This window comes from Necator americanus, chromosome II (genome assembly GCF_031761385.1).
Source record: "Necator americanus strain Aroian chromosome II, whole genome shotgun sequence".
In the NCBI taxonomy this organism is placed as follows: domain Eukaryota; kingdom Metazoa; phylum Nematoda; class Chromadorea; order Rhabditida; family Ancylostomatidae; genus Necator; species Necator americanus.
This window is the reverse complement of record NC_087372.1, coordinates 31,993,966-32,018,809: the sequence shown is the minus strand read 5'-3', so window position 1 is coordinate 32,018,809 and position 24,844 is coordinate 31,993,966. Positions and strand designations below refer to the sequence as shown.

Sequence of the window (24,844 nt, the reverse complement as noted above, 5' to 3'; positions counted from 1 at the left end):
GAAATTCTAGTGAGCTCTGTTCCATCTTGTTTTTTGTTTTATGGCACACCTGCAGGTGTTTTCAATAAATAAATTAATTAATTAATATTGCAGAAACGTTAGCCACGCCAGCCATATATTGGCTGGTCTCCTATTTATCAAAACTTCTGATCTTTTCCTCTCGTTGAAGAGAAAAGTAAAGTTTACGAATGAATCTTCAACGTTCTTATACTGCGATATTAAATACTAGTTCACACCTTACTATTTTTTGTACTTGTTACTTTGGTAACTCTCATTATTGGAAGGGTGTTTTCAAATCAATCTACTGTTGGTCTAAAATTTTTTTTCCAATTTCTAAAAACCACCTTTAAAAGGAAACAAGAGTACAAATATCGTCATAATTAGTAGGCTTGTTGCACTACAATGTCACACCCTAAATACGACCTTGAAAAATAATCCTGATCTAAATCCTGAACCCTAAAAACACATTGCTTTGAAGTGCACAGTTTCGCAGGGAAAAATAATTATAATTATTCGCCTCGGTTCCCTAGCAATCCGTTTCAGGCTGCCACTGAAGGCCACCTCAGCCAGCCATTACCTTCCTAGGTGCGTGAAGCCGCGAAGGCGGTAGGAAGGCGTGGCTGCGACGACGACGACGTCACACAGACACACACGCACACACACGGCGACCATTTCTTGTCGTAGCTCCCGTAATCTCCAGCACCTCATGTCTTCTGTATGTGTCCATTGCGACTCCAGGAATCGTTGATGGGATCCAGTGCTGGTGCTAAGCAATCACCTCCACCTGCACCATCGAAAGGTGGTGGTGACGGGGAATCGCCGGCGGCTGAAGCGCCTACTGTTGACTCGAGGCTACCGTATCCGAATTTTCGTGAACTGTTCACGTTGAAGAATTATTGGAAAACGATACGACGTAACGATAAGGATTGCGGGAAGATTTTGCTTGCCAAGTAAGTGAATTTTTTTCTGTCCTTTTCCTCTCTTTTTCTAGCTAGGATCAGCCGAGTGCCTTCGATTATGAATACCTCTAAATTCTCGTTTTATTTATGCTTTTTTCTTCAATTTCATTAGAAGCGTTTTCTAACCTCAATGCGTCATTTCTATAGTACTAAGCGCTCGTGAATGAAATTATACGGCTGACGATTATCACTTAAGCACGTAACGAGTTAAACACTCTCTAATTCAACAACCTATGCCCTTATAGATGATTACAAGATCCGTTTTCCCCCTATTCCCTTCCTGCCTCATAGTTAGTGCATGTTTATGAGGAAAATTATCAATTTATTTAAATCTACTCCTCTCATTTTCAACGAAGCAGAAGAGTTGAAATATATGTTAAAAATAAAAACGTTTGAACAACACATACATATATTTCTCTGAAATAGGTAAACAACACTTTTTCATCCATGGCAGGTGTTTTGGATGGATTCGAAGCAGGTGTCACCATACAATAAAGGTTATTGAAAATTGATAACATGCCACCTTAGAGGATGTCGTTAAGGTGTGCGTGTGAATTCGTGGAATGCTGAACGTCACATTACCCCTTACAATCCCCAATTCCTGTAACAGATTCGCATGTAACTACGCCACATTCTTTTTCCTCATGAGCTTAAAGGCATCACCCATGAATCTGAGGTGGTACGGATTTCAGGTGGACTATTCTTATACAGGATAGTAGATTATGGAGAGGGCTTGATTCCGTCCATGTCTTCCTAACTGCCGTAAAAAAGCTGTCCGGACGATGCAGCGCCGCACAGGGCTGGCGCGCTCCAGTCGAACTCCTTGTAGAAAATAGCACACCGGCGCTCTCGAAGCTGTATCTTCCGGGCCGTTTTTTACGGCAATTAGGAAGAAATGGACGTAATCACCCCCTCCCCCCCTCTCCATAATCTACGATCCCGTATACGAATACTCCACCTGAAATCCGTACCACCTCAGATTCGTAGGGTGATGCCTTTAAAGAAAATGAAAAAATTTCGACTGCAATTTTTTAACGCATGGAGATGAATCTTTCCAAGAATTCTTTTTCAATCGAGGATTGGACGAATTTAAAAAATTTAATTCTAGAATTCTCTAGAATTTAAAAACATTTTAAATTCTCTTCTTCCTGGAAAAGAGGGATATGGATGTGAGTATAAATGTAATTAAAGAAAACGAATACAAAGAATAAATGTATTATAGAATACAAATAGGAAGATGTAAATATAAAGGTATAACTCTAGCACTTTCTTAAAATACCTCATAAAGATAAGATATAAGTGTAAAATACATTAAAAAGTACACTTTCAATATGTTATTCTTACAGTCATTGGATTTGAATAAATAAATGTGTAGGGTCGATAGCTCAATAATATAAATAATAACAATAATAATAATAATAATAATAGTAATAATAATAATAATAAACAATGGGGCGATGCCATAATTCTTTAATATAATTTTTGATTTTTTGAAAAGCAATGTTTGCCAACGTAATCAATTCGCAAAGTCAATGGTTTTCTTATTTTGTCTTCTCTCCTCCTAGGAGACATGCGAAGCTTTCCTGGCCATGAGCATTCCTGGATGTCGAATTATCGACCGATTTAGACATAGCTGAACCTTCTTCCACTGCACTACACCCTTCACACCAGCTTCTGGTCCTAAATAATGATAATCCTCAGCTGATGATCACGTGAGCTGATGTTCATAAGAACAGACTCGTACCCTAGACCCTATGTGCGACAGACTGATCAGTACGCGTTGTGCTAATCTTGTCTGAAACTTCTATTTTACAAGAATTACAAATATTGTATACAAGCGTTATTTTGAGCTTTCTATATGGATATTTTCAGTTGATGTTCCTATAGAGTCTTAATTTTACGTTGCATTTTCATCGATTTCAGGAGGAAAAACATGTAATAATAGTCGTTAATGTGTAATATGCCAACGGAAATTAATTTCGATGTTTTCCTCCTTGTTTTCAAAAATTTTCAATTGTTTCTCTGGGATTATTTCTGTTTTGTACGGCAGTTTTCACTCGCCTACAATTTTAAACTACTTCAAACTATTCAATTTCAAACTTGAAATATAAAGTAAATTTGAAGGGAAAAAAAGTAATTTTCTCCGGAAATTTTGAAGAGAAATGGATCTGCCAACAACATGAGGACAACCGTCATTGTTTAGTGTATTTTTTGAAGCTCGAGGACATCACCCCCATCTATCGTCGAAATTCTTTCGTGCCTCCTACTCTTTGAACTCTGCCACACCTCATTCATTAAGCAATCATTCATAATCAAAGCATAAAGATCAACATACAGCCGGTAAACCATTGTAATTCCATTCAATTTGCGTCATTAGACGTGAATCGCGACGGACGTTCTCGCTACGTGGGATCTCCACCGGATCCTAGACTTTCACGTAAGCATCTCCACGGAAACCGAGAAAATGTAGTAATGGTATTGTAGTTCATGCATTTCCTTCAAATAACCTATAGGATTGAGTCAATGGCGCCTATTGGATGTTTCTTAGGTGAATACAAGCGGGAATTATCGCTAGAAGTTTTATTTCCAAGAATGTTTTGCTGTGAAGGGACTACATTTTTTCGTTTTGTGTTATGTTTCTGACTGGATTGAGCTTTTTTGGTTGTTCCAGAATTCTACGAATCTCTTTCAGTGTAAAGCTAATTAACCGAGAAATCCTCAAATACCAGTAGTATTATGAGGAAGCCTGGAAAAATTGTAATCTTCACTATTCTTTTCTCAGTCAGATGTTGAGTTTTTCCGTTTTTAGTTCAGAGCAGCGGTTTGATGCATTGGTTGATCCTGTTCTTTCTCGATTTTGATTTTTCTCAAAGAGAATCTTGAAACACTCGCACAAATTCGATTCGATCAGCTTGAAATTTGTGTTCTGTGATACTGTATCGAATTCCAGGAAAAAATACCTCTAATTTCATCCGGCTAATACACTTCACAGCAAAATAAACTTCTCAAGAATAAAAATACTTCAACTTTTCAGAGAAAAAGTAGAATACGCCAAAGTTGGGCCAGGAAAGGAAAAAACTGTCGAAATCAAAGTAGTTTCTTCATTAATTCTGTCTTATTCTATCTCTTTTATTTAAAAAAGGTAGTTCTAAGCAGTTTACTGTGGTAAATCAGGTCGTTCTTTTCTTATGGAATTTTATGTGAACACTCAAGGAAAATCAGGTTCTTTTCTTAGAAAATATCCTGATTCTGACTTTTCCCTTTTTTCGGTGAAACCAACCTCGATAGGTGGTGAATCGCTGGAAAATGTCAAATTAGTATAGTTAAGAAGTCCATAGAACCATTCCAGCGTCAAATTTCATGGAAATAAGATTTAAATATGGTATCAACCGAACGAGCGCGCCTTTTACTTTTCGCTACTACTTTTTTACTACTACTACTTTTTACTTCTTATTTTTCCTATTTTTATCTTTCTATTCCCATATTTCCCCCTTAGCCATGTAAGTTGGATGTCGAGCCTTGCGAAGGGATAACGCGCTTGTGCACCTAACCGATGAAAGTCATCGTCTTGCACCGTAGGGCAAACAAAAAAGATTTTGAGTGGGATGACTTACTTGACTTAATCGGCAGGCTGATATCATCGCTTGACGTGATTACCCGCATCTTCGCCGAGGTGTGCCGTCCTTGAACACAGCTCTGCCCAACCTTCTCGATCTTCTGCGAGAGCTTGCACAGAATCAATCCATTCGTCGCTGCTCCATATTCTGCGAAACCTTACGTCTCGCCTGAACTAGCCATCCACGCCGAGTGTCCTCAGGTCCTCTTTCACCACCACCTCAATCCATAACTTCCGTTTTCGGCCAGATGGCTTCTTCCAGCTCGAACCCGACGAACTCCTCAGAACTCGTTGAACAAGGCGATCTGCCGGTCTCCTTAATATATGACCAAAGAAGCGAAGACGATTTACTTCAGCCATTTTCGATGACGGTGCAAGATGTTGATATCTTCCACGGTCCGCCGGTATACCACATCAATTTCTGCGTAAAGATCTTCATTGTGGCATACCCTAGGCCAAAAGTAGCCAAGTAGCCGTCTAAGCAGCTTTCGTTCCGTGCAATCAAGCCTCTCCATAACCGTTGATGACGCTGCCCACGTCTCCGATCCGTACATCATGATGGGGCGAATTGCGTATAGGTAGACTCGCAGCTTGACCTCGTTGGTGATGGGGGTCGACCACAGGCATTTCGTTAAGGAGTTAAATGCAGAAGTGGCCTTAGCGCATCTTTGCTGAACATCTCTCTCGTAGCTACCGTTGTTCTTCAGCGTACACCCCAAGTAACAGAACTCATCGACTAGTTCTATCAGTTATCCGTTTGGGTGGGATGAGGAATACATAGCAGAATAAGGAAATGTTTCCGTTCTTAACGGCCAACGCATTATTTGTTAAAAAAAAGTCGTTTCAGATCCGAAATTGAACCATTATAAACACTCACTCTGATCCGACTTCTTCCGAGCAAACCATATTATCTCTGTGGTAGTTGTAGGCGCATTTAGTGTGTGATACAATAGCAGAATTATATTTCATATAACACATAGGCTTACAGGAACAACTCACCCCGTTCATTTACCTTCATTAAGCAGGAACTGTTGTTGATGAAAAACCTTTGTTATTGTTTGATGTCTTAGATTAGGCGTTTGGCATTCTCAAATAATGACATTTCACTTTTTTTTCACGTTTCCTGCTGGTTCCCCCTCAATTACATATTTCCTCTCTCGTTCAAAACAAAAACAAAAAAAAATCAACAAAAACAAATATGAAATATGTATGTTGGGAAAACAAACATAGTGCTTAAAAATGTTGGAAAAGATAGGCCACGTTTTGCAAAATTTATATTACGAACAGATCACGATCTGTTTTTTGAGAGAGGTGATGTTCCAATCCTGATTTGTAGCGTGAACATAGTTCCTCATCAATTGTAATCTGAGCTTAAGCAGAGAAAACCAATCCAGAAAAGTGAAGAGCTTTAGTTTTTCGACAAAAATCTGGCAAATATTATAAAGTAACCTGATGTGAGGTGCAACTGCGTAGGCGGTTGCATTCGTGGTAGGACCTTCGTTCGGCCTATTCGAGTTGCGGAGACTAGCGCAACCGCAATTGCAGCATAAGTCAGGTCCCCGTCACCAGAGCGGGGGTGTGTGTTAATGTAACTGTTGCTCAAAATTGAAGCTTAACCTGTAGCTTGGGCAGAAGTTCTAAAACACCTCCAGATCACGATTGAATTTGTTTGTTCGCAATGGAAGACGCTCTAATATTCGTGTTTTTTTTTTTCACTAACGATAATTTGCGTACTAACGAGATCCTGTCAGTCTCACTCTCGCCCAACAATTGCGATTTCCCATCAGAAATTTCGAATGCTTCTTTTTTCAATTAGCAAAACCTTAATTTTCGTCAGTCGCTTGCAATTTTCTGCAAAAACAGAGTGCTCTATTCTGCATTTCTTTTCTCCTTTTCTGAGCTACTGAAACTCTAGGATTTGGTCCAGTGACGTCTATGACTTTCTCACACAATTGAAATTTACATGAGAATACACAAACTCACGACTACAATATTTTTTCCACGCTGGAACATGAGAGTGTTTCTAATTTAGCTCGATGTGACTTCATTACTCCTGTCGCACCATAAATAATTATTGTTATATGACATGAGAAAAGCAATCAACTCTATCCACATGTTGCCACTATTAAGAATCACGATCCCTCAGAAAAATTTCTTACAAGGGACATCGATCACAGTCCAATCCTTTGGTTTGTACAGGCCTATGCTTTCTGTTCCTAGAGGATAGGATCCCTGTAAGAAAGAGCTGGCATCTTCTGGGATCCGATGTAGTTCCTAAGCCCCGTCCATCTCATTGAAGTCATTTTTCTCATGCAATCACAGATGAAATCTGTTTGTGACTAGGCTCCCAAGACATAAAGCTATAAACGCTGCAAATGTTGAAGAGTGAAAGTCGTGGAAATGAAGAAACATTGGAGTAATTACAAGAGTATCAGGAAATAAGCCGAGGCTTGGTTGCATATTTAGCAGAACGAAGAGTGTAATGTTATCCGTTCATCTAACAAAAAGCGCTAAAATTGAGAGATTCGCCCTCCGGCATCTCAGAAAGTTTCAATTCGAGTTTCGAGATGATGCTAATAATGTTAATAATAGCACATAAGCGATATTTGGGGCAAAAACAATTTAACACATCTTATAGTTTGTTCGGGGAGGGTGTGGCGCAATCGGTTAGAGGTCCGTTGTAGCCACACGGTCGAGGGTTCGAAACCACCCTAGTGCAAACCAAGCCTTTCATCCCTCCGGAGTCGATGAATTGGTACCAACTTGTCTGGGAGGATAAAAACGCTGAATTGACCATCGGCTGGCCCCGCAAGTCATTGTATAGGCCAACACGCGTTCCAAAACCTCAACGATTACGAATTCCAGTAAAACGCGTTAGCGCATCCTACGTGGATTGATACGCTAGTGACTTTATCCTTTATCCTTTATAGTTTGTTCTATATGAACACAGAAGTCATCATCTAAAGGCAGCGTATCACAATTTTGTCGTGGTGCGGAACGCAGAGGAAAAGCGTAGAGTTTGGAGAGTAGACTGCGGAAAATAACGTGGTTGCGCTCATCTTTTCTTGAAAAACCACCCAAGTGCAAAATTTCGTCTTTTTGGATCCTCTGGTTCTCTAACACTTTGGATGGAGAAATCCAAAAAAAAGTTGGAAAATTTTAATTTTTGTCCCATCTGTTTTCCAAAAAAAAGCCAGAAGGTCTTAAACACAGCGATATGACTATTTTGTACCGCAGACCTTCTTCCCTAAAAGACCACCTGAAATATTTCTTTGGTCCTCTTATCACGATGTTATTTGCGATCTTCCAAACTTAACAATGTGCTCACAACTTGAGCTTTTTTAGTTATTAAATTCCATTAAATCCACTTTTAAACTGATGAAAACTACTTATAATTGATTCCTTCATTTTACAAGAGATTTCTAGGAGGAGTTTCAAGTTTCTATCTCTTCTGCAAAAATATACCTCAGTGGGGTCTCGAATTTGGTATCTTCATAGTTACATTGCCAACACGTTGTACATCTTCAAAACAAAATGTTGAGGCTCCACACAGTCATACGTCTGGAACTAAATATAATATTTTGCAGTATAATGTATGTAAATATCTAATACTGCGCAATATTGGTCGTGGTTATCATGCTTCCCAGCCTTAGCTACTTCCTACCGCACACTCCCTTGACTTGACCCAACCTTCTCGATCTTCCGCGTATGCTTGCACAGAATCAATCCATTCATCGCTATTCCATATTCTGCGAAACCTTACGTCTCGCCTGAGCTGCCAATCCACGACGAGAGGCCTCAGTTCCTCTTCCACCACCTCAGTCCAGAACTTAACAACTTGCATACAACTTGAGCTCTTTTAGTTATTAAAAGGTGTTTGCGTTTGCGGCCAGGTAGCCTCTTCCAGCTCGAACCCGACAAACTCCTCAGAACTCGTTGAACAAGGCGATCTGCCGGCCTCCTTAATATATGACCAAGGAAACGAAGACGATTTACATTAGGCACTTTCGATGGCGGTGCAAAATGTTGATATCTTTCACGTGTCATCCGCCGGTATACCACACCAATTTCCGCGTGAAGATCTTCATTGTGACATACCACAGGGCAAAAGTAGCCAAGCAGCCGTCTAAGCAGCCTCTTTTCCGTGTAATCAAGCCTCATCATCACCGCTTGACGGTGCTGCCCAAGTCTCCGATCTGTACATGATACAGCGAATTGCGGATAGGTATACTCGCAGCTTGACGTCGTTGGTGATGGGGGTCGACCACAAGCATTTCGTTAAAGACTGAAACGCGGAAATGGCTTTGGCGCATCGTTGCTGAACATCACTTTCGTAGCTGCCGTTGTTCTTCAGGGTACAGCCCAGATAACAGAACTCATGGACGAGTTGTATCGGTTGTCCGTCCACCCTGATTCCCATTCGAGGTCTCAAAGTGATCCACGTCTGCTTGCATTTATCAAGGCATAGACGTAGTCCATAGGCTGCAGCCAGCTTCGATAAAAGGTTGACAACATGTCGAAGTTTTTTCATTGTTTTCCGCGAATATAACAACATCGTCAGCGTACTCGAGATCGGACAAAGGGCGTCCTGATGATGCTAGAATGATATCGGCAAAAACGCGTTCAGAAGACGGCCTTGGTGAGCAGAGTCGAACGCGGCTTCGAAATCCAGAAACGCTAGTTACATTGGCTTCAAATACCGCTGCCAGATTTCGATCACTCTCCTGAAGATGAACACTTGGTCAATCGCAGATCGGCAGGGACGAAAGCCAGCTTGCTCGTCGCGCTCTGTTTCTTTGCGATGTTTAATGAGTCGGTCCAGGATAATCCGCTCCTATACCTTGTACATAACACACAGCAAAGAGATGTCTCAATAATTCCCTGGGTCCGAAACGGATAACTTTCTGTGTAGGGGAATTATGACAGCGTGTCTCCACAAATCAGGTATCCTTTCGCATATCCATATTAAACGGATGATCTTCGTCATCTCACGAATTTCAGAAGAAGGAAGATATTTCAGCATTTCTGCGCTGATCCCGTCGTCTCCACCAGATTTTCCATTCTTCATTTTTTGAATACAGACTAGAACCTTCGACTCGGTCGGTGGCTTCTCTTTTACTGCATAAGTCGGCCTACGAACGTGCTCGAGGACAGGAGCTGACGGCGCTTATCGGTTCAGTAAGGGTTTGATTTGGAAGGGTTGCGTCACCGACAGCCACTACATTGGCAGTGTTAAGGACAGGAAAACTTGTTTTCACTTCGCCTCTATACTGGTTTAGAAAAGCATAGGCTTTCCGCTGGTTCTTTTCCTCCAACACCTTTTCTTCTTCACTTCTTCTATACTCCTTCGCTCTCCACTCGACCACTCGTTTTTGCTGTCCTTTTGCAGCTGACGACGCAAGTTAGATCCTTATTCTGTTCGAAGATCCTTATTCTCCCATATCCTTATTCTGTTTGAAATCACCAGTGCTGCGGGCGGCACATGAAGAATTATACGTGGATTTTGTTTCCTCAGATGCAAAGGGAGCGTGGGAGCGTTTTCCTGGCAGCATCCTGGATGCACTTTGTGAAGTAATTCGCATCGCTACGCTACTTTCTGATCCATACATCAACATGGATAGACGTTGGGGAAATTTCGTTCTGCATTCTCCTTCTTCCACGACATCGATTTTCGGTTGAAGAACTCCTCGGTTTCTTTTGCGGAACCTTATCTTTAAGCTGAAAAGAACTTGACAGTGATCAAAGTCGAACGCGACGTTCCAAAAAGCCCTAAATTTTCACATATCTGACTAAGGAATGTTCCTCGTCAGGACGTAGTCGAGCTGAAGCTTAAGAGTCCTCATCTTCCGCTTGCGCTGCTCTTCAGGCGTTAAAAGAGTTGACCCTTGCCACGTGAGCTGATGGCGTCGATGATTCCTCTTCAATGTTGAAGCGGTGGTGAGGCCCGTCTGTTCGTACAAGTCGACCAGACGGTCACCGTTGTCCGACGTGCGCTCCACTGGAAAATACCATTTTCCTGGCACAGCGAATTGTTATTCGAGTCCCATCTTCGCATTTGCATCGATTTCGACAATGACCACCTGTTGGCTGGGTATTGATCACGCATTGATTTCATCGTAGAAGGCGTCCTTACTGTTGTCCCCAGCGGTTTCCATAGGTGCGTGGACACTTACGATCCAGAGTTTACGTTCTCTGGGATCCCGCAGTCGTACGACGGCGTATCTAGACGACGTTGAGTTAAATTCCTCCACCAGGTTGCTGTAATCGTTCCTCACAGCTATCGTGCAGCCATCTACTTTCTTCTCATCACCATCGCCGCAGCATATGGTGTAAGTTTCCACGTTGATGACGGGCCGATCTCTCATGCGTGTTTCCTGCAGGGCAGCAAAGGACACACAGAGACATCGCGGGAGCCTAGAGAGGGCAGTCTGTTGAAGTTCACTACAGTGATAGCATTCAGTTGATCAGCGTGACGAAACGAATGGTTGTTGCCAAAGATTCCATGCTCCCTTCAGGCAGTTGACCTTCTCGTTTATAGGCTTTGGCGATGTGCTGGACGACACTACTTTTTGGCAACGTATGGTAATTTTTCGCCTTATAACAGTGCGGGTTATATGGCTCGTACTTTCCCACACTTCCTTACAACCTCCTTGTCTTGAAACTCTCTCCCTTTACGACTCCCGATGGGGAAATTCCATCACATGCTTGACTCTGTTTTAGATCATTTTAATGAGTGTCAAGGGGGCAAAGCGCCGCGCGCTTGCGAACAGTTGTTCACCAAAATCTGATGCTCGAACAAGGGTGTCTTGAAATGTGCCCATCAATGGTATCTGCAAACCCTGACGTGCAAAGTCGAGATTATCGCAGTGAAAGCGTGGTTCTTGAACTCTATTCAAATGTTGATTTGACGCCTATAATATGTTTAAACTGCCGAATCACAACTACTGGAGCCCGGGGTAACACAGATGTTGTGATTGGATTGAAAGTTCCTCTGGCATTTCGCAGGCAAGTGGAAATAAATTATTTCGCGATATGTTACCTCTTTCAGACGCAACATCAAACTCTGCATCCAGACATCTCAAAAGCATTGCACCGTCAGGTATTGCGTGGCGCAATAACATCACCAGTTTTGCATATGTAGATAGGACAGAGCCAAAACGACATGAAGTACGGTACACTTGCGTAAGCGGTTGCGCTTGAAAAGGTGCGGTGGAGCGCAGGGGTTACGATCGACGCGGGACCCTCGCTACCACCGTTCATTGCTGCAGTTCGAGATGGTCCCACCTCGATTCCAACCGCTCTCCCCTTCCAATCGCTTACGCAACTGCAGCGTGCCTCATGTCGACTATATGGGGTTGGGTCAAAACGATATGAGACACGAGTGTAGTTGCGGTACATTTGTGTACGCGCTCAAAACGACGGTGGAGGCAGCACTTGGAACCGAGTTGGAACCGTCGCAAACTGCAGCAATAAGTGGTGCCAGCAACGGTTTCAGCACGCTCTTAGCCGCTAGGTCCACCGAAGCGCCTCGAGAGAACCCGCGTACGCAATTGCTTATGTGCTTCTTGTCATTTTGATCCTACTATGTGAATTATTTCATTCGCATTTTCGGATATTTCTCCACCCCATTGGCAAATGCAAGCCAATCACTTATTCTTTGTTCACAGTACCGAAGAAAGTACTATACTTCCAACTGGCCTTTTAAAGCATCCTCACTATTTGTCAATCCATGTACAAGGCCTCGTTTGCTGCGAAGCACAATGTTCCATAGGAGGCTGAAACGTGGTCAGATCAGACTCAATATTTTTTGTTTTGTTGCATTATCTAAGAAAAACAATCAGGAATGTGGATACTCTGTAATGAAATCTATAGTCTAAGAAGCTTGTTTCCGTGTTTTAACTCCTCTTGAGCTAGTGTGGAAAACGTTTTTCATAAACTGTCCTTCTTACAATAAACCACCTAGATCAGCGAAATCGAATACGGTAATAAGCAAATAACAACTCCATATTTGAAACAGATTGTTCACGCTAGCAATCAGAAATTGCAATAGCAATAAACACGTTGCCAAGGTGAAAATTTTAATATTTTTAGCGTGTTGATAGTAAAGCAGGTTCTAAATAGGACAGTCGTATGAAGTTCATTTTTCTTTGAACATTGAATGATTTCTCTCTCACCAGGTTTTGCTAAGTTATACAGCAATGTGAGGATAATGCTATACTTTTTGTATAAGCTCCCGAAAACGTACAGATTTCTAACTTTCAGTTGACAAAACGCCATTAGATCGTGCAAAGTAAAAAAGTATGTAAAAAGTGAGAAAGAAATCCTTACTTTAGCCGGATGCTGATCCACACGATGACCCAACAATGATTTGTTGGTCAATCATAATCACAGCACTTCTCTCGAGATCCCCGTATGATATGGATTTGTCCTACGTTTCAACCAAGTAGCTTAGTCGGATATTGATCATATCCGCGCTATCATCGGCTTCTTCCGTAACAGACCACAAAATTGAGGAAGTTAAGGTTTCCTAGAAAAAGATAAAATTGCTGATCATGAATGTGATTGTAATCACGCTCCATCCCACTGAATTATTTCGGAAACGGTCTTATCGACCAGATTTTCTTACGAGGCACTTAACAACGTGTTACGTATACAAAGCGCAAACATACGCAAAAAAAATATAGAAAAAACAGGAAAAAAATAGGAAAATTCGTTCGAGGGTGTCGTTTCCCACCCTCTTCTTTACGACAACTAGAGGTAGTTGAGCGTGGTCGCATTGTTAATAATATTTTAATATTATAACTGTTGTTATCTATTCACTAGTACTGACTCTTACTAATTCCTACTGTTTACAGAATTTTATTTTATTGATTAGTTGTAAGTTTAACTTATGCCAAATTCTGCTCGTTATAACATTCCAATGCAACGGGTATAAGGAAACCTTTTCTGTTAATCTTTCCGAAGGTTTTACAGTTTTACAGCCAAGCTATTATATTGTTTTTGTCATTATTTGAATACAATCTTAAAATAGTAATAGAACTTGTAATGAAGTACACAAACACTCATCTGAAATCGGGACTATTTGATCTGATTTTATGAGATATTATTTACTAAAACAAAACACCAAACTACTTCATTCTAGGTAGATCTTATCGAGTAATATTTCAAAGAACCTGTATCATACGAAAATATCTCTTTTTCAGGTATCTAAATCAGCATCCCGAGAGCACCAGCCTATACCCGAAGTTAAAGAATATCGATGGAGCTACGGTGGATGTTTCATGCAATAATCCGGGATTTGAAACTGTTGCTGCTAATTACCTAAAGGTGCTTAAATCAGTTACGCTTAAATGAAATGTTAAAATCGATTTAGTACAAACTACATTCTCTTTTATCAAAGTTGTTTGTGCTGCATGTCGGAGGAGTTGTCAATCGTTTCCATATATTATAAATTTCAGGATTTTACATTATCATAAGCTAGAAAATAAATACAAGCGCCGCATAAGCGACCGCGATGCGGGTTCTTCGGGAGTGACGTGGAAGGGCTTACATTGTGCGTCTTTAAGCGGAATTCTGTAGTCGGTGTTGCGCGGCGAAAAAGGAATGTTGGCGACTATAAGTGAAAAATAAAGGATTAAGTCTCCGGCGTGTCGATCCATTTGGGATGCTTCAACGCGTTTTACTGTATTTCGTGATCGTTGAGGACTTATGAACGCGTGTTAGCCAATAAAATGACTTGAGTGGGATAGCCGATGATCAATTCACTTCCTCTATCCTCTCAGACAAGTCTAGCACCAAAATTTGGCTCCGGATGGATGGCACATTCAAACCATCGACCGTGCGGCCACAACGTATCTTTTACCGACTGCACTACACCCGTTCGACTTCAACTCAGACTTCTTTTGAGTTCATGAACGCCCGTGCAGAATTACAATGACTTGCGGAGGTCAGCCGATCTGTCAGGGGATCCCAAGTCAAGGCATCATCATAAGGATTGATCAGCGCCGTTCACTCTATCCTTTTTTATTGAAAAATAAACACATTGCTCTCGTAAACTACTGTTTCAGGTATTTGATGACGTAATAAGTGCTGTGGAGGAGAAACCTGGTGATGTACAACCGGCTTGTGATCGGTTAATAGCCGTTGGGAAGATGCACAGAACAAAGGTTAGTACAAAACCCCGTTAAAAACTTTCGGATCATCGTCCATACTCAATGCTTGTAGAACTGAGACGATCCATAATTCGCATTTAAGGTCACATTGTTCAACATAGCAAAAATATCCAAAAGCAGAAACGTGCAACACTAAAAATCATAAAATTATTTGTTATCGATTTATATTTCACCCTAAAATTTTCTATCCATGTATTGTAATACCAGTTCATTTTGTATTGTACTTATTCTATTCTATATTCTACTGACATCATTTTTTTAAAATTGTTTCTTTTCCATGAAGACGTCACCTACCTCCCAGTTTTTATCCACTGCACCTTTATTTTAGGTATCCGACATGCAAAATAGTGCGTTTCAAGATATGGAAGAACCGTTTCTCAACATGGTTAAAGAGGCGTTGCAAGACCGTTTCAATGAAAAAGCTGAAGGACTTTATCGGAAATTTTTTCAATTTTGCCTAAAATATTTGTTAGAAGGTTTTAACGGTTGAATCTATTTTATACGATATTCCTCATCCTTCTTCTTTTTTTTCTTTTGCCATAATATAAAAGTTCTAGAATAACCCATTTTAACCACAACGATTTACGATTGAGGTGATTGAAATGAAACAGCAAAATTTGTTGTGCAGAGAAGTGAAAATAACGAAAAATGTCTTGTTTCTTTTGCAAAGTCTCGTTTTTCTCAATCTTTCGCAAACTTAATGAGCTAGCTAATAATTATGACTAGAAAATATTGACGGTTTCGTTTCATCATTTATTACAGCGTTCATGTATGTACATATTATTCCGATCCTACAGCATCTATAACTTTAATCCTTCATATTTTCTCGTACGATACTCAAGTAATAAATCACTTGGTTTTGCTTTTCCAGCTGTATCATTCAATTTCGTTCTGCGTAAATAAATAGGTGAATAGTGATATAAGAGAATAATAAGATCAGGATTAAAAATCTGTTGAAAAAAAAAAACCAAAATAAAGACAAAATTCTTACATCTAATTGAGGAAAAACCTTGACACGGTAGGAACTATGATGATTCTAAACCAACATCAACAAGGTGCAAGAAGTAAATAGAACAATAAAGGGTATAAGAAAAAATAAGAGAACAAGTAAATCGAATAAAATTGAAGACTAATTAATCACTTCCAAAATGATCTCAGAATAAGTGTTCTATGGTGAAAACGTCCAAAAATAGATAGATATCTGCTATGATCAGCTCAAAATTTCCAACTCCGTACTGCTTTCCTTCGGCTCGTGTCTGCCTTAGACGTGTCCTTAGGCTGTACACATCACTCAGTTTTTTTTTTCAGTTGGCTCCTTTCAGTCTTGTGCGGTAAAACAGAACTCCCCATGGATATTTAGCTTAGTGTGAAACAGAAGGCTTCACTCTATTTGCTTCAAATTTTCCCGTCAAGTCTTACGAGCAACAGTGTTTGATAAAGCACTTTTGCACCGGGTGTATTGAAACGCTCTCTTAGTGAAATGATAAGACCAGATTAAGCAGAAATCTTCATAGGGTAAAGCATAGCTTCTCAAATAGCAGTCCTTGAAAGTGATCTAATGATATAAATCGTCCTGATAACTCATCAACGGCAACAAGTTTGTCCATATTCTTTCCAGATCGTCTGTTCAGGTCGGTTGAGGTTTTTATTCTCTCACTTACTCTTCTGAACACGGTACATCCAAGAATTCGTTTCAGATGACATCAAATCCACAACCGACTTCATCCGTCCCAAAAGCTGAGAATAAGAAAGACGAAAGTCCGAAAAATCTGCTTGCTTCAAATGCTGCAATAAAGAAAGATGAAAACCCCATGATCTTGTCAGCTCCAAAATCTCAAAATAAGAAGGATGAAAATCCAGACGTCTTGTCCAATCTAAAAGAGGAAGAGGAGAAAGAAGAAAGGAAGTCAAGAGGCGAAAAATCGAGATTGTCATGTAAGAGGAAGAAAGTAAAAGGACGAAGAAAGTCGCTGAAGGATCAGTCTCAAGGTGGGTGGATTGTTCCTTAGAGGTCGGACAAACTTTCGCAAGACTTCTTCTGAAGACCAATTTGAACGTCCGGCTAAAGCCGGACTTTCACTTGTTTGCACTGTTTGCATGCGTGCTTCCAGTTTATGAAGAAGACATTTTACCAATCTGAGGCAAACATGCAGAAACACAGACCCGCAGAGTAGTTGTAGAGGTGAAACGCAACATGGGCAGTGGCCACAGCTAGCAAATGGTTGCAACGTCTCATTCGCCTTTCGCGACATGCATACGAAGTTATTGTTCCCCAACTCAACACCGTAGGACCAGTTGCACCCCATTTTATAGCATTCTGGCGTCGGCACGCCAAATCGACTCTTTGGGACCCGGCTCCCTCCCTCTTTGGACTTTCATGATAAACACACAGAAAGGCACACACTGACAGAATAAGCCCCAAAATAAGAAGAATAAAAATTCAGAAGTTCCGAGAAGTCCAAAGGAGGAAAAGCAGAAAAAACGAAAGAAGTCAAGAGGTAAAAAATCGAAATTGTCATGTAAAAGGAAGAAAGAAAACGGACAGAGGAAGCCGCTGAAGGATCAGTGTCAAGGTGGGTGGATTGTTCCTAAGAGGTCGGACAAACTTTCGCAGGACTTATTCTGAAGAAAATGATCGTTAATTCAAAAATGTGCATCTGCTGTGATCAGAAGAAATAGCAAGACATGCGGCAGGTTTGGTCACAGGTAACCGTAGTCCGTGAAGATCACGCCGAGTCCTTTAACATAGAACAGCAATGGACAACACCTGATAAAACTTGTGGATGTACCGCCATATAGTGGGGTTAGAACGATATGAAGCCAGATGTAGGTGCGTAGGCGGCTGCGGTTAATGCGGTGCGGTGGAGCGCAGCGGTGAGGATCGATGGAGGACCCTCGCTAGTACTTCTTATCGTTGTAGTTTGCGATGATCGCACTTCGACTCCAACTGTCATCTCCACTCACCGTTTCCAGTGCAATTTGCACCGTTCTTCATGTCGTCCCGACTATATATATCGCAGGGATCACTACCATTATCGACTTTGAGGAATCCATCTCTCATCGATATTGATTATTTCTAGGTCGATCATAAATAGTTCTTTTTGCAGCCGTGTTGCTGTCGCTGTCCGCGCTATGTGCACCTGGGGGAGGAGGATATCAGGGATACATAAACCAATAATTTTGCACACAAAATTGGCTGCCAAATAGTGATAGCAAGGATCTCCCTGAGCTTTTTTCGTAATCTTTCCAAGCTTTGTAGAGTATTGATTTAGCTGAATTTTCCAAGAAATGGCGACAAACCACCCTGGCTCATTTCCCCTCGGAGGCACATAGCGACGTTGTCACTGGCATGATATGATCACAGTGGTAGTCATACAAGCGCAAATATTTTTACCGCTGCAGAGAAAGCATGGAAGGAGGTGAAAACACAGAGCAAGGACCGGATTTCTACTGCAAAAATAAACATGTGATTTGTGTTCGAGCTGAAGTGATTATGAATAGGAATCAAAATCCACTTGGGATGTTGATCACGTACTATTGGGCCAGGAAATGTCCGGTGTGATCAAAAGGGACTCAGGCGTGATCTGTTATCGATGATCATCCGTCACATCCAGCAAAAGTTTGTTTGAAGAGAATCATGTTCTACACTAATCAATAGATTAAAAATCTAGTTTTTGCACTCGATGATGTACCAACACCTTCACGAACGCCAAGATCCAGCCTCTCCTTAACAGTATCGCAGAGATTGGAAGCGATCGAGGCGGCTGAGAGAGACATCGAGAAGGAAATGCAGGAAATCGTCAAGGAGAAGCAAAAGATTTGGGTGCGTCCACTAAGTGTGCTCAAATCTACGCGAATACGACAAATTGACAAGCGTACGGAATTCGCACCTTGCAAATGTCCCGCAACCTCAGATAATGACTTGCTTGCAGGCTTACATGTCCTAACATGTTCTCACTTGTTTGGGAGACATCAGACATAAGAAAGTTACAGGTATACATCAGACTTCCTCTCCAGCGTATCCTATGGCTGGCGCCTGGGGGGAAGGGTGACGTGTATTTGTCACGTTTTTACCTGATGTCTCCCTCAACAAGTAAGAACATGTTAGAACACAAAGGCAGCATACCCCGAATCAGAGGTGGTGCGGATTTGAGGTGCAGTATCCCTATACGGGGTGGTATTTTACGGAGACGGGGGTAATTCCGCTCATCTCTCCCTGCATCACTGCAAACAGCCGCCTCCAGAATGCTGTTTTGTACGACGCCATCTATTGCTCCACCGCTTGCACCGCCTCCGCCCTGCGATTCGTCGAAAATCAATTCGGACTGCCCCGATAGGCAGTAAGGGACGCTACGCGTGCAAAGGTGGCGCGCTGCAATAGAAGCCATCGTACAGAACAGCATTTAGGAGCCGGCTGCTTGCAGTGATTCAGCTAGAGATGATCGAAACCACCCCGGTCTCCATAATCTACGACCCCGTAAACGGATACTCCACCTGAAATCCGCACCATCTCAGATTCGTGGTATGCTGCCTTTAAGCCTGCAAGCAAGTCATTATCTGATATTGCGGAACTCTCACAAAGTGAGAATTCTATCTCTCTCCGACACATTCCCATATAAACATATTCGGGTCAAAAAAATTGGTGCAGTTGGGTAAGCAACAGTGATCCATGTGGCGCAGCTGAGCCATCTGTTACGACGGAGCTAGGACCATCACTAACTCCATTTGGACCGCAGAAATGAACACAATTAGCGAAGGTCCCATCTCGATCACAACCGCTGGGTGCACCATTCCGATTTACTAAAGTAGTTGGAAAGGGCACGTTGCCGGGGCCCGATTTTGAGGTCGATGGGGTCTCTTTCGGGGAATTCGGGGGACGGTAAAGAGGGTCCCGAAGATGGTTTTTCCGCGAATGCCTCCAAGACATAACGTATCCTTTGAATATGTCTGAGACGCAAGCATACCTCGACTAAGCCACGCTCCACTCGTTACCGTAGATACTAGATAGATATATCGTACATATTACCGTTAGGAAGTCTTATCGAATGAACTCTTTTTCTTCCAAGAGGTCAGAGATACAGAAGGTCCCTCTGTCCAGAAATAAATTAAGCTACAAAAAAGCTTGTAATCTTCATTCCTGGTGGTTTTCAAAGCTGGAATATTCCCTGTTTCCAATGAAAATCTTCGTATACGTAACTTGAAGCTAGTAGATGCATCTTTCTCACGTAATTCGCGTGAGGATTACCCTAGCTTCTGGTAGGTTACAAATTTGAACAAACAAACAATTTTGTTGCTCGTGAATTATATCCTAGCATGCAGCGTATGATTAGCGGCAGGTAAGCAGACTCAGCCATGTAGGTAGCAACAAAATTGTTTCTCTCTGGGATACGTACCACCGCTAATTGCTCCGACCGACATGACGAAAATCCGTCGGGACCCTCCTCACACGCACCCGGGGTAACTTCAGATGAAGATCACTAATGTAACACTAACTATGATATAGTAAGGTTTGCATCTGAATCCAGTTTCCGCCAAATGGACCGTCAAAAGCATCGCCCCAAGAATCTGAGGTGGTACGGATTTCACGTGGAATATTCGTATACGGCATCGTAGATGATGGAGAGGGGGTGATTCCGTCCATTTCTTCCTAATTGCCTAGCTTACACGACTGCATCAAACTTCACGACGTTTCGACCCGACCAATCCTATTCATTTCATTCTTGACTTTTCGCAGTTCCTACGCCTTTGCCGCACAGTGCTTGTTTGACATAATTACAGGACTTATGTGTTCTTTTCAAAAGAATTGGAGTCCTATGTATATCTAGTTTATAATGCACGTCGAATTCATACAAATGAATTGATAAATCTCTGAAAAATTCAGCAATTCTGGCGCAATACGAAGACACAACCGCTTTCCCGATATCTCCTTACATTACCACCTCTAAACTCTTCACTTTTGTTGGTTCTTCTCTGCTGTGCTATAAAAATCATTTTTTGTCTCTACATTCTCAGTATGGTGAGTTTGCCCTTGTTATTTGGAATTTTTTGAAGAATTCGATGTGGCAGGGATCCATAGTCCCTTTAAAATACATTATTCCACCAACGCCGTAAGCCCACTCTCTGTATGCCCTATCGAGCAGCTCAGCCGTAGCGGTCGTTATGAGGCCATAGAAACGCGTACCGTACGTCCAGGACGGTCGTCAGGAGCCGAAGACCGATTAAGTGCGGCAAAATCTGTGACTGCAGAATATGCACCAGAGTAGGCATGTCCAGGACCCGCCCAAGGTCGCCAAGACATGTCCACCCAACCGAGGTCGAGTTTCTACTGCAGCGACAGAAGGGATGCGCTTCAGGGAAAGATTGGAAAAAATAAAGCCGGCAGTATTGCAAGCGTTGAAAAGTGGAATTCATGGAAAGCAAGAAACATTGGAATATTCCTTAGTGTGTTAGGAAATAATTGCAGATTGATCGTGTAACTAAGGGAACAAAGAATGCGATGTTATTCGGAAACGTTTATGGTTACGGAAAATGGCAACCAACACTCAAGTGACGGTGCCACCTTTGAGCTTTTGCATTTCGTGGAAGTTTTGTAGTTGTAATTTTGCGCTTAATGTTCCTTAATGTTCAAATATTGTTAGTAAAAGTAGAATGTGAACCATAAACGAATTTTGGGGCACAAACAATTTAGCACGTTTCATAATTGTTGTGGCTGTAGATAGCTTCGTAAATGCAGGAGTAAGTAGCAATCGTTTAACGTTCAGTTTTCATAGTGCCTTATTCTTCCCAGCCTTTTTGTTTGGACAATCAGGCCAGCAACTTCTTGGTATGTATAAAGGATAAAGGATAAAGTGTCTGGCGTTACTACGTAACCGAGTTGGATCGGTGAGATGGGCAAGCATATGGTAGGAGCAGAGCAGTGGTCTGCTGACACTATTAAAGGCATCACCCCACGAATCTGAGGTGGTTCAGGTGGAGTATTCGTATACGGGATCGTAGATTAAGGAGAGGAGGAGAGGGAGTGATTCCGTCCATTTCTTCCTAATTGCCGTAAAAAAAAACGGCCCGGAAGATACGGCTTCGAGCGTTCCGGCGCGCTATTTTCTACAACGAGCTCGATTGGGGCGTGCCAGCCGTGTGCGCACGTCGCATCTCCTGGTACGTTTTTTACGCCAATTAGCAAGAAATCGACGGAATCACTTACCTCTCCATAATCTATGATCCCGTATACGAATACTCCACCTGAAATCCGTACCACCTCAGATTCGTGAGGTGATGTCTTTAACCGCTGCGTACCGCAATTAGCCATACCAGACACTTCCCCTAAGGATAACTTGTAACAGGAGGTGTGGGTTTTTAACCATACGCACCTGTTCAACCATACCGAGCACCTACATCCGTAAATGCGACTGAAATCAAATAACCAGCGAAAAAAATAGCACTGCGTTAGGTAGCGGACCCTGTTAGAGTGAGCCAATTGGGACAATCCTGCACCGCCCCCTTCCTTTAATAATGCTTCACAGATTTAGTGAAGAAATTGATTTTAGTTGCTCCATTCCTATGATTCTCCTCTAATGTATTTGTTGTGTTTTATTGTTATACATATTGGATCAACATTTGCAACTGTCGAACTACTTATAATGCGCACAAAAAGTATGAAGATTTTCTTCAATCACGTACTTTTTCACTTGAAATACGCATTTTTGCAGAAGTTTTATGGCTCTGTGCATTAGTTGACGCGACTGTTATTCTAATTGTACTGGTACTTTTGGCTATTATATCCACTACTAAAGAAGGTGAAGGTATCGTTCCGGTTGAAAGAGTGGCAGGAGTCTCCATTGTTATCGGGGTAGGTATTGATTCGATTCCTTGTATCGTAGATGAAAATTTATTATACCAGTTTTTTTCAGTTTCTTGAACTACTATGTCTTGTGCACTACTACCACATACAGTATACTATTCCAGCCGCTAAAAAATCAATCAAGAAAGGTGTGTTTAATTGGTTCAAAATTCGTTTATAATTAAAACCAGTAGGTTGTGAAATTTACGATGTTGGCGTTTCTGTGGGTAAATCCAGAGCTCAAGGTGTAGATTACGAGCATGATCCGGTCAATTCCTCCTAACCGTCCTTACGCAGTGGGAAACGGCGTTTAATCGAACGAGGTAAATTAGAAAGCACCATCCTTGCGCACGCGCTGCTTCCACGAGCGAGCGGCCGAAGATCAATGAGGTCTCCTAAGTAGCCTATTCAACTAAAAGCAATGAATAGGCTGCTGAAGGGATAGGGACGTGTACTGGGGTGGCATGTTCTGCCTTGTACGAAAAAGACAACTCCCACACCGTTTTTCGGGACAATCAGGAGCGGTACCAGCTCGTACTCATAATCTACACTCTGAACTCGGTATTTGGCTACAGAGATCCCAACATCGTCAATTTCCTGCTGCCTTCAATTAGCAGTTATTTTTAGTTCGACGTGAAGTTGAGTTACCGTGTACTTGCCGTATAGAACAGTCGGAAGATGTTAATAGTAGTACAAAAAGATCAACTCGAAGTCGAAGGTACCATCGCCCTGCACTTATTTACTTCCTTCTCAAGTCGAGACTGTATCGCTCTATGAGGACTTGAGTTAGCTCACAGACAAAATTGTACATGGATCGAAGCAGTTTCGCGCTAGGACCTAAAGTCATCGATCAGACGGGTTGGTATTTCTTTGCGCTGGACGAGTTTTCCTTAACTCTGGTTGAAAAATCTTCGTCAGAAAAGTTAGATATCATTTTCTATGCTCCTATCTCCTCTTCTCAAGCTTTCGTTACTCTCTCCTTTCTCATATTCCAATGTTTTTTTGCGGCACTTATTTATGCCCAGTCACTAACTATTCATTAACTATTTAGTCGGTCCTCCTTCGATCACAGTATTTTCTTGCAGAAGTCAAAAAAGCCGGAAACGGTCCAGAAGTTCGAGACGTAGACATTCAGTTGAGTTGGAGAGACCTACCCGCTACGAACCATGTTACTGTTCATGTGAGCGTGAGAGACGAGTCAGGGAAATACCAATAAGAAAAGTGTCCCATGAGGGTCCCCATGAATATGTGAGTAGTTTAAGGATAGTAGATAGACTCGCCATAATTTTACTTCACATATCGTTTAGAGAGAGGTGCCAAGAGGATACACAAGATGCGAATATTCATGCTCCTGGTTGGTCTACCGGATAGCTCTATATTTCCATTTTTCTGAGAATTCTATCGGGTATGGTTAATTTCATATGTTTCAGTTCATCGCCTCCTATGCGTTATGTGAGAAATCCATACACAGGAGAAATTCGCAGACTTTCACATTCGTCCTTGTAAAAACTTCCAAGTCAACTATTTTACCTGATATTTCATGATATCATACTGTTCCTCGACATTTTTACTGTATGGTGATCACAGAAATCTTTAAAGGCTTCGTATGTGAATAAAAGTGGCATTTAAAGTCGACTTTGCCAAAAATGCGAAATAGAAACAAATGTGCTCGTTCGAAGTTCCATTGTCTGGAAACTCTCGTCACCAGATCTATGAGATCTGTCCTGGATATCTGATGTCTGTCTTGTAGATCTGGATTCTTTTCCTTTGTTCCCTAAAGTGAAGGGGATTCTTGCTTAGAGTTAATCTTTTTTGTTCAAATACCGGGAGTTGAACTTGAAAAGCTAGACTTAATGACAGAAATTGACTTAATACGGAAACCTAAAGGAAACAGTAACGTTCGGCCGGACGATTACGGAAGTCAGCGTGACTCCGCTCAACTTCTAATCGTCGTAAGAAACGGCGTGGAAGACGACGTTCTCTACTGCGAAATCGGTTGGAACGCACCCCCCCCCCCCCCCCCCTCCACCACCTTGCATCCGTCTTCTTCACCAGCCTATTCAAGTAAAACCATTGAACAGGCTGCTGAAGAGTCCGAATTGTGTGCAAGGGCACGTGTTCTAACGTACCTCGTAGGAACAAACGCCGTTCCCACGCCGTTTTTTTAATATAAGACGATGGGGGAAGATGAGGTTAGCCATGCTGGTTTGCACAAACTCTACGGGCTCCCTAGGGTTTCCGTACTACGTCTATTTCGTGA

The 24,844-nt window shown here is 41.8% G+C and overlaps 4 protein-coding genes across 6 annotated transcripts; 1 reads left to right on the top strand and 3 right to left on the bottom strand.

The window, feature by feature from the left end:
* Positions 1-717: 717 nt before the first annotated feature.
* RB195_020126 (uncharacterized protein) lies at positions 718-24,090 on the top strand (the record flags this gene model as incomplete). 3 transcript variants are annotated; one of them, XM_064188286.1, is made up of 16 exons in its annotated part: positions 748-950; positions 13,779-13,902; positions 14,643-14,741; positions 15,076-15,215; positions 16,366-16,378; positions 16,445-16,736; positions 17,192-17,320; positions 18,419-18,570; positions 20,629-20,763; positions 22,292-22,397; positions 22,454-22,593; positions 22,655-22,733; positions 23,212-23,302; positions 23,670-23,832; positions 23,892-23,938; positions 24,015-24,090. In XM_064188286.1, 16 exons carry the CDS (start codon positions 748-750, stop codon positions 24,088-24,090), a joined length of 1,989 nt encoding a protein of 662 aa, XP_064044166.1. The 3 variants fall into 3 exon arrangements, with proteins under 3 accessions (XP_013299063.2, XP_064044166.1, XP_064044167.1); XM_064188285.1 differs by lacking the exons at positions 748-950; positions 13,779-13,902; positions 14,643-14,741; positions 15,076-15,215; positions 16,366-16,378; XM_013443609.2 differs by lacking the exons at positions 16,366-16,378; positions 16,445-16,736; positions 17,192-17,320; ... (7 more) ...; positions 23,892-23,938; positions 24,015-24,090 and having other exon boundaries at positions 718-950; positions 15,076-15,237.
* Positions 4,796-5,132, bottom strand: RB195_020129 (uncharacterized protein; the record flags this gene model as incomplete). Its single annotated transcript, XM_064188289.1, has 2 exons — positions 4,796-4,891; positions 5,025-5,132. 2 exons carry the CDS (start codon positions 5,130-5,132, stop codon positions 4,796-4,798), a joined length of 204 nt encoding a protein of 67 aa, XP_064044170.1.
* On the bottom strand, positions 8,726-9,130 carry RB195_020128 (uncharacterized protein; the record flags this gene model as incomplete). Its single annotated transcript, XM_064188288.1, has 1 exon — positions 8,726-9,130. One exon carries the CDS (start codon positions 9,128-9,130, stop codon positions 8,726-8,728), a length of 405 nt encoding a protein of 134 aa, XP_064044169.1.
* Positions 10,365-10,940, bottom strand: RB195_020127 (uncharacterized protein; the record flags this gene model as incomplete). Its single annotated transcript, XM_064188287.1, has 2 exons — positions 10,365-10,573; positions 10,709-10,940. 2 exons carry the CDS (start codon positions 10,938-10,940, stop codon positions 10,365-10,367), a joined length of 441 nt encoding a protein of 146 aa, XP_064044168.1.
* Positions 24,091-24,844: the final 754 nt, after the last annotated feature.